We start from the raw sequence: 16,017 nt of genomic DNA, 5'->3' as shown, positions 1-16,017 counted from the left end.
CCATCCATCCATCCATCCATCCATCCATCCATCCATCCATCCATCCATCCATCCATCCATCCATCCATCCATCCATCCATCCATCCATCCATCCACATTCCATCCACTACCACCAGCCTAAAGTCTTCAAAAAAGGTGCTCGGGATGCTGCAGACTTTTTACCTCTCCTGTGGGAACACCCCAAACCAGAAGGCTGACAGTCATCATGGAGTGTGAGGCGACAGATATTGCAGTGGGAAGYTTGTGGAAAGCCATGGATGTTTGATCCAAACTGTATCCTACTTACAAAATCCAATCTAAGCCAGCTGAAAGTTGTCAGCACRCCCAGTTCTCCACATGTCCCCTCCTCCTATTTAATTTCAACCTTTCTGGGTATCCTCACCCTCTGCATGTCTAAAGAGTGTTGAAAATGTGGGTTTGTCAGTCTGACATTGTAAAAGCACTAAAAATCTCTGTATTATCACCACAAGGACAAATTTTGTTGCCCTACAACTCACGTGTTCCCACTTCAAAAGAGGAAGCAGAGGGAATGAGGACCATGAGGCCATGACCAWGTAACTCCACCAACCCTGTGAGGATTATAGAAGTCCTTGGTGAGAAAGAAGCAGGTATAAGAGACCTTGGGAAGCTGCAGGGTATATGTCGAGTTAAAATAAAAAATAAAATAAAGTAACATAAATGGGGCAATAAGACCTAAACTTTTAGCAAGGGCATTGTTTGAATCTGAATACACCACCAGGAACCAGGCTGGAGCAGCAGCAAGGCTGAAGGTTGAGCCCTCATGCTGCTGTCAGCTCTTCATGGGAGCCTTTCTGTGTGACATTGGAGCTCTGCACAGGCCTGAAGAATTCCTACAGGCTGATGATGAAGAACCAGGACTTCCAGCAGCACTGCTGATTGGGTAGATGTGATGGGAGAAAGAGAGAGCAAAAGACAAAGTAGGTGAAATGTCAACAGTCTTCTAGGTCCTAGATCACATTAAGGGTTAAATTATTCACCTGATGGTCAATATGAGGGTGAAGGCAGCAGAGCTGACACAGCAGATACCCACAGCAACACCAATCRTTAGGGTGTGGTTTRTTGGAAGCATTCTGGAGGAGAACAYATCTGTCACCAAGGCACACATGGCATGGACATGTGAACTGCAGGAGAGCACCAGCTGGAATTGCCTCTGCTGGGYTCTGCAGCTCCTGAGATAGGGCAGCAAACGTGGGCTGAGGTTCAGGGCTCCATCATCCTGGGAGGTTTGAATACTCTTCCTCAGGATGGACTTTGTTTGTCTGAACTGTCACACATTAGTGCTGCTGTCCTCAATTTAAATAAATTTGCGAAAGGGAATGGAGATTCTCTTCTTTTGTGCCCAGAGGACATCAGGAAAGCTGGTGAAAGGGTGGCAAGGCACATCCTGTGAGGAGAGGCTGAGGGCTCTGGSCTTGTCTGGTTTGRAGAAGAGGCTGAGGGGTGACCTCATTGCTCTCTAACAGCTTCTTGATGAGGGGAAGGGGAGAGGGAGTGATTAGCAGTTCTCCCTGGGATCCAGTGACAGGATGCATGGGAARGGTTCAAAGCAGTGTCGTGAAGTTCAGAAAGGACATTGGAAAGAAGGATTCTTTTACTGAGAGGRTGGTCAAAGACTTGAACAGCCTTCCTAGAGAGGTGGTCAATGCCTCAAACCTGTCACTGTTTAAGAAGCATTTGGACAATGCCCTTAACAACATGCTTTAAATCTTGGTGAGCCCTGAATTCATCAGGCAGTTGGATTAGATGCTTGTTGCAGGTCCCTTCCAACTGAAGCAGTCTATTCTCTTCTGTTTTATTCATTTTTATTTTACTCWCTCCTATTCTACTCTTCTAGTCCCACTTGAGCAAGGTTTGACACATCCAACCTTTGTGCTGCATCAATGCATTTGTGTGCATAAGTTCTTCAAAAATTCATCTGAGACCTTGTTTCCAAGGACTCAACATCCATGCATGGATTCTTCACTGCACAGCCTGTCTGGTGTCGAAATGACCGAACAAAGGAGACCAATAAAAATGACTCAAGTTCATTTAGTGCAAGAATTAACAGCTGTTTTCAACTCCTGTATTCAGACCCCAACTCTTGCTCCTGATGATATTCTCAGGTTCACTGATACATTTGCCATTTAAAATGCTATTTTTGGACTCCCAAGTCATGCTTCACTCCAAAATTCTTTACAATGGAATTYACAATGAGTTTCTTGACTAAGGCCTAAACAACTCTTGCATTTTTTTATTGTCTGCCATATTTCTATATCACACTACCAGAATAATCAAGGTTAAACTACCAAGGTCTTAATCCCCTTACAGAGTGCAGTAATAAATTTAGTGTAGACACTGTAATTGCTTTACCCTGAAATGCCAATGAACATGTTGAATATGGTAAAGCTTCTCACTGACCTCTTACCATTTCCCAGAAAGATACATTATATGCAGATACTAATTTGTTAATTGTCATGCAGTCAAAGGCATGCAAATGATGTACAAAGTGGATTTACTAAAGACTATTGACATGTAAATTGYAAGTTCTTTCAAGTCTAAGGGGAACAAGAACATTCAGCTCTTTCCAGCTCCAGCGTGGAATAAGAGTTCATTACCTTTAAAAAAAAATCAAAAATTTTGAATAGGGGTTTCTAAAGGTAAAATTAAAAATGCACATCTGTAGCTGTCGGAGAACTTTTCTGCTGGAGGGACCTTCCAATTGAAAATGACATTTTTGAAAAGCATTGAACAGCCAGATTGCTGTGGAACCAAGGTCATCCCAACAATTTACTCTCAGGAAGTKACATGGGCAAAAATGCTCAAAGGGYTTTTTGCATTCAGTACCTTTGGCATCTCAGCATGTTCTGYTTTCTCCTCAACTCCAGTCCAGAAGAAGGGACAACACTCTCTCCTCTGCTTTATCTGCAAGTGCCGTTGTCTCTTGTCWTCCCATCTGCCTTCATGGGGGAAAAAATCTTGTGCATTTAGCTCATCTGACTTGATAAACGCTGGATGGGAAGTAGGAAAGTTCTTTTGTGCTTTTTGAAGACATATGCTTGAAATTCTTGCTTTTGTRTTTTGTGATCAGTCTCTGTCCAGCATAAATCAGAAACGCTGCTGTATTCTACCTTCTGTTCATAGATTTCCACAGTTTTAAAAACCAAGTTTTTAAGCAGGAACTGGTGAGTTCAAGTTTAGACTTCTGCAAGGACATTACTAAAGGTAGAGTCTGATCACTTATTGAAAAAGTGAAAAATCACTGGCTCCAAAGGCATCTMAGATTAGACACTAAATATGGAAGCAATTGAAATGGCCAGTCATCTTACTGTCAATATTTCAACTCAAATAGAAATATTTTTACTGAGCATATGGAAAAGGATGTTCTAGTTGATGTAAGACATTCATTTTTTCAGAAAGCTTTTGACAAGGTTGAAAGATTAGGAMAAGGAGCTAAGCTGTCATGGCATAAAAAGGAAGGATAAAAGCTCAAGGATAAAGAATTTCTTAAAGAGAGGAAACACAATAAAAAAAAAMCCAGAGTTTTCACAATATAGGATTATCTGTGGATCCCTTGAGAGATCTGGGTTCAAAGCTGAGCTGCTCAACACCTTCTCAGACAGTCCAGAAAAAGAGATGAACAATGAGGTGATAGAATTTGTTAAAATAAGGTCAGGTGATAAAAYGGCTTGCAGGAATCATATCTCAAACTGCCTGAGAAGAGCACAAAAATGTCTGAAAATCCCAAGGACTTGAGTGACTGAAGGAAATGATAACAAAATGTCTCTAAATACAAAGSGGGAAATAACTCTACTGAAACCAGCTTGATGTGCCAGTACATAGTGGCAAGTYCTTGTCTAGCCTTTGAAACTCAGGAATTAAAATTTAGCTCATCATATGCAGTTTTAAAAAGACCTGGACTCAGCGCTTGGTGGTATTCAAAAGGTAAGAGACCATTAGGAATCTGTAGAAAAGTGAGCGGTAACATGGTGCTGTGTAAAACCACARAGCAAGCACTTGGATTTTGCCCCACTCAGTCCTGGATGTAACAGAAGTAGAAAAGGATTCTGAGACAAACAACAGGATGAATCAAAGGAACTAGGAATCCCCAAGGATATGTTGATAGGCTTAAAACAGAAGCCAATATTTACAGGATGCATAATTAAAGCACAAAGCTTGTAGCCACAGGATACAGAATGGAGGTTTATAAGCATAGTTAGTGTGAAATAACAGCAACACAGATTCACAGAGGAGTGTTCCATCAAAGATAATTGCATGTTAGCCCCTAGGTCAGGCTTTCCTACAGCTGCTGACTGAGATTGTATCAGGGAAAGACCAYTCTTTTCAAAATTTCTTATACAAAACAGTGTCAAGTCTTCCCAGCAGGGTATGCAAAATTGAATTTTGCCTCTCCCAGAATGAGGGGAAGGGGCCGGACAAAGTTGGAGTGTGCAAGAGAACTTGTGTCCCTCAAGGGTTAGCAGGTGTGATGGGACAGTCACACATAGCCTTCCAACATGGTACATTGCTATTCACTGCATCCCCTGAAATATCCTGCTTGAACTGGATATTTCTTGAGACACATCTTGGGCTGAATGGACTTCTGATTTGGCTTCATCTGGTCCTCCTTACACCTCCTGCTGTGGGCAATGGCATAAGAAATTTATTGGTGTCTTTGTGCCTCCTGCCCTAAAGTGCTGGGTTTCTGAATTAAATGCTCAGCTCTGCCACTGCTGGATCGAGTGACTGATGTATATCATTTTATCCAAAATTCTTCATATGATCACCCCTGAGATGAGCATATCTTTTCCAGTTTTGATGTTTAGTTCACCAATAATTTCACCATCAATTAAGCTGAAACTGGGACATTTTCAGGGCTCCTCGGGAAGTGAGTAGAGCCTGGATAAAACAGTAGAGCTCGGATCTTCCTGGGAAACTGCAGGGGTTAATGTGTGGTGTCCTGCAGTAAAGCACCTGTGGATATGAGTGCTGGGAATTTCTTATTGGAAAGGCATTTTTCCTTAAATGACTCATCCTGACAATAAACCATGCTAGATGCAGAATTCAAGCTTTAGTTTGCACATTAAGCTGTTTACTCAAATTCTTTTGGCAAAAGTGGTGAGAGCTCCCATAAACTTTAACCAAGAACTCTAAAATCAGCATGAAAGATGCAAACCAGCMCCATATTCACAAGGAACACTAGCCTGGAAATGGACTGGCAGAGTCTGATTTTAGTTCAGGACTGGATGTCAGTTTTGAAGAAGATTTCCTGCTTATCTCCATTTGTTGTTCCCTTGTTTGCAATCTCAGGGAACAGATTCTTAGAACCACCTGAAATGACCCACTGTATCATGTCCCAGAATGGGCAAGGAAGTACAAAAGTAGTGAGAACATTGTGCAGCACAAGAAAGAGGGAGAACACTCATTCTTGTGTTCACACACAGRTCCCTTCTTTGGACAGGCTGAACAATACTTTGGATCCTCTTTCCCAATCCAAGAAAAAATCCASTTCAAAGAATGCCATAGAAAGCCTTAACAAAGAGGGAAAGCTGTAACCTAAATCTATCTGACCAATCTATGCACTACTTGTTCCTGATTCAAGACCCCAGAGACAAATTAAAGATCTGATATTTTAAGAGYTATCAGTTGCTGAAACTAATTTCACAGCTCATTTAATAAGCAGACTTGTCTGTCTCTAACCACATGTAGTAATTTGCTTTAGTCCTGTGATTCAGACATATCCAATAATAAAATCTCTCCTACTTCAGTCCTGAGATGATTTAAATGGCCATTTTTGCCAGCTGTCCTTGAACCTTCTACGCTGAACCCTGAATTAATACAATGGGAAAGAAGAAAGAGCTTTTTGTCTATCAAATGAACGTGAGCTAGATTTGAGATTTTCAGTGATGAGATACCAGGTTTGAGCTGACCCAGAGTCTGAAAAACTGTGACTTCCACGCCACACATTTCTGTACTACTTATGAGCACGTATTAGTCCAAGTAATCCCTTTGAAACAGGCATTAAAAATCTTCCTTCAGTCATTAAACCCTTTCAATGCCTCATTAATTCTAACAGTATAATCTGTTTTTGATTAACCAGGTCGTTAAGCATCCAGTGTCAAACACTGATAAAGAGGGAGAATTTGCTTTACAGATCGCAGACATGTAATTATGTATCTCAACACAGCTGATAAAGTGTGAGAAATTACCTTCAGCCCTGCAGAAATCCCCCCCGGCACAGTTAGCACCAAGTAATCTGACAACACCTTCACAACTATAGGTACATATTAATATGTCACAGGAGCCTTTGGTACTTTGCTACTACTCTGAGAATGTTCAGACTGAAACTCGAGTTTTGTAGGTAAGAAACTGAAAAATATTCATTAATTCATCTAAGATATTCCAGATCTGTACTTGAGGCACACTTGGAAAAGTTTTAAGAAYGTTTGACGGTGACTGAGTTTCATAYATGAATTCCCAGATTGAGCTAAACTGTGAGCATAAATTTAAAAAGACACAGATTTTTCTTTAGCATATTGAAAAATAATTTTAGTGAGATGAATATAGCTTTTACTACAGCCATAAGGAAGGGTGACACTTTTAAGCATTTAAATAGCTAAAGCTTTAACTAGATACGGAGCATAAGCACACATAAGGAAGTTCTGAAAATGGTGCAGGATATCAGCATCTTTAAATACTCAGAAGTACAGTACAGAGTCTTAGGTTCACGGCAATTTTAAAAAAAATTAGTGAAAAGGGCTTGGTTCCCTTAGAGGATTTCCACTGCAGCTTGGATTTTGGTGGAGGAAAAGGAGACAGCTTGGATTTCTTCCATAGCTGATGTCATGCTTCACTTCAGCCATACTTCATATGTGACTGATAAATGTCCATGGATGTTTTCCCTTTGAAAATTTTATACTTCTGACGCACTTTCATTTAAATATGGAAGCATATTGKAACTTTATAATCAATCTCAGTGAAATCCTTAATTAAAAAGTCAGATGGCTGCCTGCCTTGTTACAAAACCAGAGGAGCCAACACTAATTTATGTACAGTGTCAAACAGGCATAATTATGCTTCTGGTAGACTTGCAGATGGTTAGCAGTGAGTGCACAAAAAAAAAGGGTCAAAGCATAGCCACAGCTCACATCTTTTTAGGCAAATGTTCACCAGTCAGCCCCTWTAGACACATATTTCTATGAAGTTTTGGAGGAGAAAGATCTTAAAGTTTGGAGCTGAGGAGTTTTTAAGTGCTTCACTTCATAGGATACATGCCATAACTTTCCAAGATAACTGACTCACAGTCAGTCAGGCTTTACTACACTGAAAATTGTATTTCCAGTAAAAGCAGTACAAGCTCCAATGTGGACCTTGTTGTTATGATTGTCCTATGCTGCACGCTACAAAAGCTGTTGTCAAATATCACAAAAGTCCCTCATAAGTTGAGACATCTCCATACAGAGCCCTATATGGAAAAATTGTCACTTTGTGCAGATCTGAGCTCATCCAAGGGCAAACTRTCATGGTAATACCTAGACAAAGCAGGGGCTGGTTCTGTACTATACCATCTTCTAAAGAGAGTCAAAGGCTTTGGACTTGATCCCTTGCCAATTCCCAACACATCAKGGCTCCTCTATGGAGGAGCTGTGGAATTTCTTTAAATGAATGTGTGCCTCTGTGTAAGTGGGTGGTTGCTGTTGTCTGTAGGAAAGGCTTATAAGGTAAAAGAAACTATGCCCTGTCTAACATGATTTCCTTGCTTCTCTAGTCCTTCTAACCCTAACCCTAACCCTAATCCTAATCCTAACCCTAACCCTAACCCTAACCCTTACCCTAACCCTAGGGTTATATATACATATATATATGTATATATATATATATATATATATACATATATATATGTTTTATAATTAGCTCAGGTAATCCATAGTGATTCTGAAAACAACACAGTAAACCCTCTCCAGACATGATGTATTCTGTGGCTCTCACAGTGTTTTGACTGTGACGTATCTGATGCTGGAACAATTTGTACAAAATCTGCCTCAGAGAGATCCCAGATGATCATTAGATAGTTCCAGCACACAACTGTGCAACCAAGAGCAGCACTTCTGCCATTAATAATATCTTTGATCATTTCTGCTTTTTAAAAAGTAAAATATGTATTGCCACTCTGAGTAGCTGTGTTTTCTAAATTATGTCATACTTTTTGTCTCTGTTAATATAAATTCTGTTTTCTTAGATTTCAGCTTCACTGAGCTTTCACTCTGCCTGGGTGTATCAGAAGTGGAAGGAGAAAGCTGTGTTCTGTCTGTACTGCTCAGGTGCTGCAAATRAGAATAAGCTTCTGCAAACTACAGAGAACTCTGTAACAGAAGAAATGCATTTATTCACAAATAATTTACAATYAAACTCTGAATAGATGGYGCCCAGTGACAGGACCAGAGACAGTGGGCATAGAYTGAAACACARGAGCTCYCTCTGAACATCAGGAAACACTTCTTTTTTTCATTGTGAGGGTGACCAAGTGCCTGCACAGGYTGTGAATTCTCTATCCCTGGCGATATTCTAAAAGCCATCTGGATATGGCCCTGGACAACTGGCTCTAGTTTGAGCAGGGAAGTTGGACCAGATGACCACCACAGACCCCTTCCAAATTTGAACATTTGGTGATTTCGTTTGGGTGAAGTTACCCTGTCTAGCATTGGCAGTAAATACCTGGTTTTTAGCAACTGTTCAGAAAAAGACTAAAGCCCCGTAAGGTTTTCATTCACATTCATTAATCACTAAGAAATGTATTTGCTACTCACCAGTTCCCCCTCATGGGAAGAGTTATCATTTGAAATGTGCAGTGGGAAAGCATATTTTGCATGTCCAGTACAATTACCCACACTGAGTAGGTTCAGAAATCCAGCCAAGACTGAAAGACAAGAGCYAGTTTTGAACCAAGTTTGCTATTTTATTGCATGTTGCTCTGCTTAATTGGAAACGCTRGATACCTTTACCCTTGTCATAGTGTAACAGATTCTCTTCTTTTGCTTTTTTTTTTTTGACCACGATGAACCAATTTAGTGCTGGAGGGAACCAGATAATTTCTGTTTTGTGCATCAACAAAACTTTAGTTCTGATGGTAAATCCAAAACATATATCCCATCCCAGTTTTAGAACAAGAGGATGATTTTGCAGCAAATCCAAGGTCATTCCTGAACCAYTACACATCTTCCTTCAGTCCTGCTAGAATTTGTCATTAACCCCATCCATCTCTGTCTACTGGATGATGAATAAATCCATCAATTGCATACTGCTAAAATTCACACAGTCATTTAGTTAGAGGTGAAATATCACAACGCACACTCGTTRCTCTCTGAAATTTTAATCTACTTAACCCAATTACATAGTAAGAGATAAAGCTGTATGTACAACTGCTGAGTCTGCAGTGGCAGAATGAGGCAAGTGGCAAATCAAAAACCAGCATTTTATTGTCTGCTCTAAGTTAGAGAATCATGTTGCAGATGCACAATGGCTTTGATCAGCTGCCACATCCTTAACTGGGGGAGACAATGCTGGAGTTTAATTCTTTGCTCTTCCTTTCTCTGGTGGGGGCTCTGTCCATCTTTTATTCCTTTTGTTATCTTCTTTTCATTTTCACTATATAGGGGATATTTTATCTACCTTGGCTGTATCCTTTGTCCTCTTTTGTCTTCTTTTCTCAAACYTGCATTACCTTAGTGATCAGTGATTTTGTAAGGTGTGTTTGTGCTCTTTYGGGTCACTGGTGTCATCTTGTGCTCGTGCATTTCATTTCTGATCAACTTCTGCTTGTGTTCTCCATGGCCCTTACACAAYTGAGAGGTTTATTGAAGCTGATTCTCAGAATATACTCAGTTTTGAGTCTGGATCCCAAGATTATGCTGTCATGTGAAACAAATCTTTCTTCAGTCATTCCAAGTATATTTTGATACCTGCTATTAATTTTCCTATGAGGTGAAATTGTACCTCAGCAATTTTCTCCCCCCAAAACAGAGCAAAATCTATTCAAAATAAAAGCAGATGAAAAATAGAACTGAGTTGAAATGGGGAAAGATCCTCCAATCATAATATCCTTTGGTTTGACATTAGAGATTRATTTTTATCTCTCTCTCTTTATGAGAAAATAAAATAACAGTACCTGACCAGCCTGCATGGATGCCCCTGTTTTCTGCAATTTTCTGAAACTCTTGACAGGTTCATCCATATTGGCTGAATATCTGAAAGGCTGATTGTCCCTACAAGGTTTTCAGAAATTAGAATGAAGAAAAAGAGGAAAGCTGCAAAACAGAAACATCAGGAAATCCCCACAGCAATCAATGAAATTACAGGGAATTAACAAATTTCTGGATCTGCTGCCAAAATTTACGGATTTTTGTCTTCAAAAAAGTGGTGAAGCCTTTGCTCTTCACCTACCCCAAGGTCAGCAAAATTCAAACTTAAAAAAAAAAGGAAGCAGACTTGAAAGGAATAAAAACATAAATTGCCCATCTGACTGCTAAAAATTATATTATCTGTTGCCTGTTTTCCTACTAGGGCCGCACAATAACATAGAACAGCACCAACTTTTAGGAGCCCCAGGCTCTCCCTGGGCTGCAAGGGGGTCTCTGCTCCAAGGGCTGTCTCTGGGGCTGTTGTGGGGAGATCCCTTCTCAGAGCCTGCAGCCCCTCCTTCCCTCCTCCTCCTCCAGCTCCCTTTGGGGTCCCTCTGATGCTGTTCCGTCCTCAGCTCCTCCGACTCTGCCGCTGTCACCTTTGCACCATGCTGGAACCTGTTTGTCCCCMAMWWYCYKSMRSCCCMMYKSCMMYCCYTGTGCAATCCCAAGTACAGACACTTCGATGTGCAACCCAGAAAATGACCCATGTTCACCCTAYACACATATTACTACTCAGTGAGATCAGAAGATAAAAATTTAATACATCTTCTCCATAGTTAGCTGGCAAGATTAGGCATTTCTAGTGAATTGGGACATATTGCAAAAGCAGTTGATGTTTTTATACTCCATTAATCAAGCAGACCTGATTAAATAGATTCCAGGGCTCAGAGGCTTGTATCATTGAAGAAATTTTTCTGGAGTTGGAAAAATTGAGTCAGTGCAAAAGAAAAATCCAGAATGACACAAGAGTATGCCTTTGTGATATATAAATTTTCTTTTCAGCTTTTAGTATATGCATTAGTATGAAACTTCATTTTTTTTAATCCTATATCCATTTCAAATTGCAACTGAAGAAAATGCATYGATTCAAGCCCTCAGCCTAAGTTGATGGATATTTTCTGCTTCTCTTCAGTGCATTTTAAGATAGACTATTTATCTTTATCTTACATTAAACATGTGTGAAGAATCATAAAGCACTTGGAGTGGATAAAAAAATCCCAGAATTCAATGGAATKATTTTTATCCAAACTGCTGAGATTTCTGCATGATGTTTTTCACAATTAGGGATACAGCACTTTCACAGAATGTGTTGTGAACTTGACTGCGTGCTGCAGATAATGTGGGCACTATCTGAACCTAGACAGCAACATAAGCAGTGGTTCAGTTATAAATACAAGTTATTAATTTTCTATCTTAAGGATGAAAACAAGTTCTAACTATAAAATATTGTTTGACTGTTCTTGATTTTGCTTGGTCTTGGCTAGAAGCAAAAGCTGATTTGAATCTGAAGCATTTTCTTTCAGCTGGACCAAATGAAGTCTTCCTTTATAAAGAAACAATTACAAATACATAAGCAACATAATGTATATCACTCAAATTACTTATTGCTTGAAGTTTCTCTTTATTCTCTCCCAAAATCTTCAAGGAGTGGCATTATTAGACAAGCTTCAGAATCCAGGAGCTTTGCAGTATGCTGGAAATTCAGTGATGTATGGTAGATAACAGCAATATCTTTCACTCATAAAAATACTCTTTTCTTCTACTGTTATCCTTCATGAAAATGAAGACACTTAAAGAATACATAGAGATTTTTCCTATCCTTAGTTTAATGAGAAAAATCATAAATCTTGTTACAAGTGCTTTCTGCCTTCCTTTTCTCTTTTTCCACAGTAATGTATCATCTTTCAGCCCAGACAGCAAATTCTTTGAAGAATTGACAATCTGATATAAGGCCCCTATTCTAATTTCAGACTTACTTAGTAAACAATCTAGAAAAAAGAATTTATATAGCAATGTATTAACAGAAAATGCAGCAGAAAACTGGCATAAAAAAGTTACTGGTAAGAAATGTAATGATATTGCCAACTTCAGCTCTATTTTATTTTGTTTACATATAGGATCGTGAAATCAACACAAACATTCACACTACATATAGTGGGACCATTTCAGAATGTTTCAAATTAAGGGAGGAATRTCTTCATTATTTTCAAAATCAACACAGCTCTTCTTAACCTCTGTAACCTTCTCTGGYTGTAGCTTTATAGGTCCCTGTCCAGTTCGTTCCTTTTCTTGGATTATCTTTGTCACATCAGGGAATGAATATTTACTGGGATCCACTTCTAACTTCTCAACTTGCCCACTCCTGAGAAAAGAGGGAAATAAATGGAAAAAAATCTAATTTCAGTGTCAAATAAAAGACAACTGTTTGAATTTMTTATGTAATTCTATAATTCTATTTTGGGTGCCTGTTTATAAACACATTGACYTTGGTATGAGCGTTGTTACTGACTCCAATTAAACCAGGGTTAAGAGTTCCTGTAACTTGAAAATTGATTGCTATAAAAACCGTAAGTGTAAACTCATAAAAGTAATACCAAATCTCTAAGATTTTGTACAAAAGAGTCCTTAGTCTTCCAACTGTAAAAGTTAATTTTTGATATCTGTAATTCCGTTTATATCAGAACATGGTTACTGCTGGTATCACAGTACAAATGGTTGGGTTTTGATGTAAAATAATTTTTTAAAATCTGATTGTTTTAATTCTTTCTTTTTCCTGCTCCTTTTTAACAGTCCCTTCACACTGGCTGTCTATTAATTTTCAGGTGACAGGTCCCTCTTTGGAAAACAGAAATACTTTCATTTACAGAGAAAATATAAATGTAAGAACTTGTTTGCCTTGATCAGCTAATTTTTATATTTGGCAATATGAATATGAGGATATGAATCCTCACCATGTTTTTATTATGAAAAAAAATTAAATTATAAGAAAAGTCAGAGTTTTAACACAATTTTCAGATTTTCAGATTCTATTCCTATTAAGGATACTTTTCTAGATAACACTTAAACATGTGTACAGGCCACTCATAAAGGCAACCTCTCCAGGTCCCATGATGATCAAAGATTTGAAACATACTCTCTGGTTTGCAGCATTTAATTTCATTGTTCTTTTCTAATAGAGGAGCTCAATGATTAAATGGGAAAAAAACTAACCTACTTTCATGCAGTTTGTAACTGTTTACATGAAAAAATGGCAAAATTAAAATTTTATTGTACAATTAAAATTTCTTCAAATTACAGCACAATTCGTACATCTTCATACTCYATTTTATCCTGAGTCACAATTCCCAGCTCAGCATTATAAAGGACAGCATCTCACTCTTCAGAGATGTGAGAAAWCTGTGTTTACCCAGGAGATCAGAAAGGCTCCTTAGAAACAGAACAAACAAGAGGGAGGCAAAGTCACGGCATGACAGAATGAATTTCTCAGATGGCAACACAGGTAATGGAAATTTGTAAATAAAGTATAACAAAAGATTTTAAATGGAAAATACACCATCTTTAGTTGTTAAAACAGAGAGTGTTTTGCAGGGCAGCTTCCAAATTCTGCCAGTGCTTYTCCATCAAGGCTCTGGGAGATCTGAGCCCACACTGCAGGATCTGTCCCACTGAAGGAGAGATGCAGGGGGTCCATGGGAGGGCTCCTCCTCTGCTCCCATGCTGTGCTGAGGAAAGCATGAGTACCAGAGGAGGCTCTCACCAGCCTAACCACCTCTTTCAGCTCTATGCCATTTTTCTAGTACTAAAAGAATTATTTGATGATTTTTCTGAGCAGAAAACAGCCAGAGAAGCTGCCTGCTTTAAWAATCTGGATAAATCTTTTCCAAATAGCGATATAAGCAAAACTCACTCAGAGTAGAATTTTATGGGTAATGAAAACAAATACTTATTCTTTACCCTGAACATTCTTCAATTTATAAAAATAGATTTTTTTTCCTAACATTGCATTATACTATTTCATGAAACAAAAATGTGCTCCATTTGCTGCAACATTCTGAAAAAYGTTCATCCCCAAAAATTAAGGGACATTTTTCTTTCCTATGTAACTTATTAAATGTGCTGTGACCTGGAATCACTTTATCAGCAGCTGTTGGTGAGATTGCAAAGAGAGCAGACCCTGTACAAACTCTTAATCATTTACCACTAATCTGAAGCACCTCAGAAATAGGTTAAAACATCATAAACATGAAAACAAATTAGGCTTAGCCAGTGCTTCCATCACTTCTTTCCTGTTGGAAAATAATTTCCTTAATTTGAAGTATTTTAATTAGCAGTGGTATTTCACATTCATTCAACAGCTCCAAAATTGCACAAATTGTCAGTCATGCAAACACAATCATGGAGTTTGAATATCTTATTGCTTAGTGGCAGAATAAACTTCAGTACAGCAGAAATAAATTAACAGTGAGTGTCATAAATAACAATCCACATTAAGAAACCATGAAAAGTTTATTCCATCAGCCATCTTCAAAATTTCATCAATACATGTAACCAAGAAGTATGTTAGCAACAGGCAACACRTAAAACTGAGAATCATGCACAGGTGAATTTTTCCAGAAAGGAAGTGGTACTTACATGAACATGATCAAACACTCTATAATTGTTTAATAAAGTTTGACAGTTGTATCACAACTGCCATCATACAACTATTGGCTGACAACAAGACTCAGGCTAAAACCACTGCAGCTAAAACACAGATCTGTCCAGGAGCTGCTGCTCTCATCATGTAATCTTATGCAAAAAAGGCTGGGTATTGATGATGTCAAGGGTAACCACCTGAACATTTTTTTAAGAAAGAGTGAGGATTTTTTCTACCTAGCAGTACAAAAATCATCTTGTTGCTGAAGCTCTTCCATGCGCAATTGTAAAACAGTTGTTATGAAAACAAAAATATTACTTGTGGGACCAGATACAGAACAYATCTGAAAATCTCAGTGTTTGCAAACTATTCAAGTTCATCTTTAAAAACAGATGAAGGTCACAGTTTTTGGCACTGCTACCTGCTGCTGAGTGTTCTCTACTTAGAAAATTATGGTCTAAACACCAGAGTACCACCCAAAAATAAATGAAATACTTGCTTTATTTCTGATACTTTTTTCCCTTTGAAAGGCTATTACTACTTCCACACACTTTGATAATGCTTTTAAAGAATAAAATTAGAAGATTCCACAATCAATAAAGTTTTGCAGAAATATAGCAGCCTGCTCAACTATCTGGTGTATGACATACTGAGTATCTTATAATTTGGTATGCCTTGATAATTTACACTTTTGTTTACACAGCCCTTAATCCTCATACTTGAAATTTAAATGATTTGAGAGTTACTTTTTCCTGTTTCAACATCTGAATTTCAATAAAACTTAGATTGCTAGAGATATCTCATATCTTTAGTCCAGAATCATGGTTATTGAGATCTGATTGGAAGTTTCTTTTCTGGTATCAGGATATCTAAATATATTTAGGAATCACAACCAAAATCTTCAAACATTGTGAATTAAACAGGACAAAAAATCATCATTATCCTAGAAACAAGTACTAATAAATCCTTTCCTTGAATAAGAGGAGTGATTCCAGTATACGGAATGACATATTATATTTGAGAGCATAGAGAAAAATCTTTACCTAGGTATGTTAAAAACTGATGGTGAAGGTGTGACACTTGTCATACTCCAGTCTCAACTTTTGAAAATATAAGCTCAGAAAAATCTACTAGTAATCTAATAAGCAAATAATAAGGTTTTAAGTAACTGGAATATTAATTCCTCTTTCATTTCGTAAGAGG

The 16,017-nt window shown here is 38.3% G+C and overlaps 1 protein-coding gene across 1 annotated transcript in view; it reads right to left on the bottom strand.

Moving 5' to 3' along the window:
• Nucleotides 1-11,371: 11,371 nt before the first annotated feature.
• Nucleotides 11,372-16,017, bottom strand: part of LOC130581134 (dynein axonemal assembly factor 11-like) — a 55,567-nt gene continuing 50,921 nt past the window's right edge. Inside the window, exon 15 of the mRNA XM_057379066.1 lies at nt 11,372-12,540. Coding sequence (XP_057235049.1) covers nt 12,354-12,540 — 187 coding nt within the window. The 3' untranslated portion in view covers nt 11,372-12,353. The remainder of the gene's footprint in view (nt 12,541-16,017) is intronic.

This window comes from Malurus melanocephalus, unplaced genomic scaffold, assembly GCF_030028575.1.
Source record: "Malurus melanocephalus ecotype Western Australia unplaced genomic scaffold, MMel_1.1 scaffold_385, whole genome shotgun sequence".
Lineage (NCBI taxonomy): Eukaryota > Metazoa > Chordata > Aves > Passeriformes > Maluridae > Malurus > Malurus melanocephalus.
This window is presented reverse-complemented; position numbering and strand designations above follow the sequence as displayed.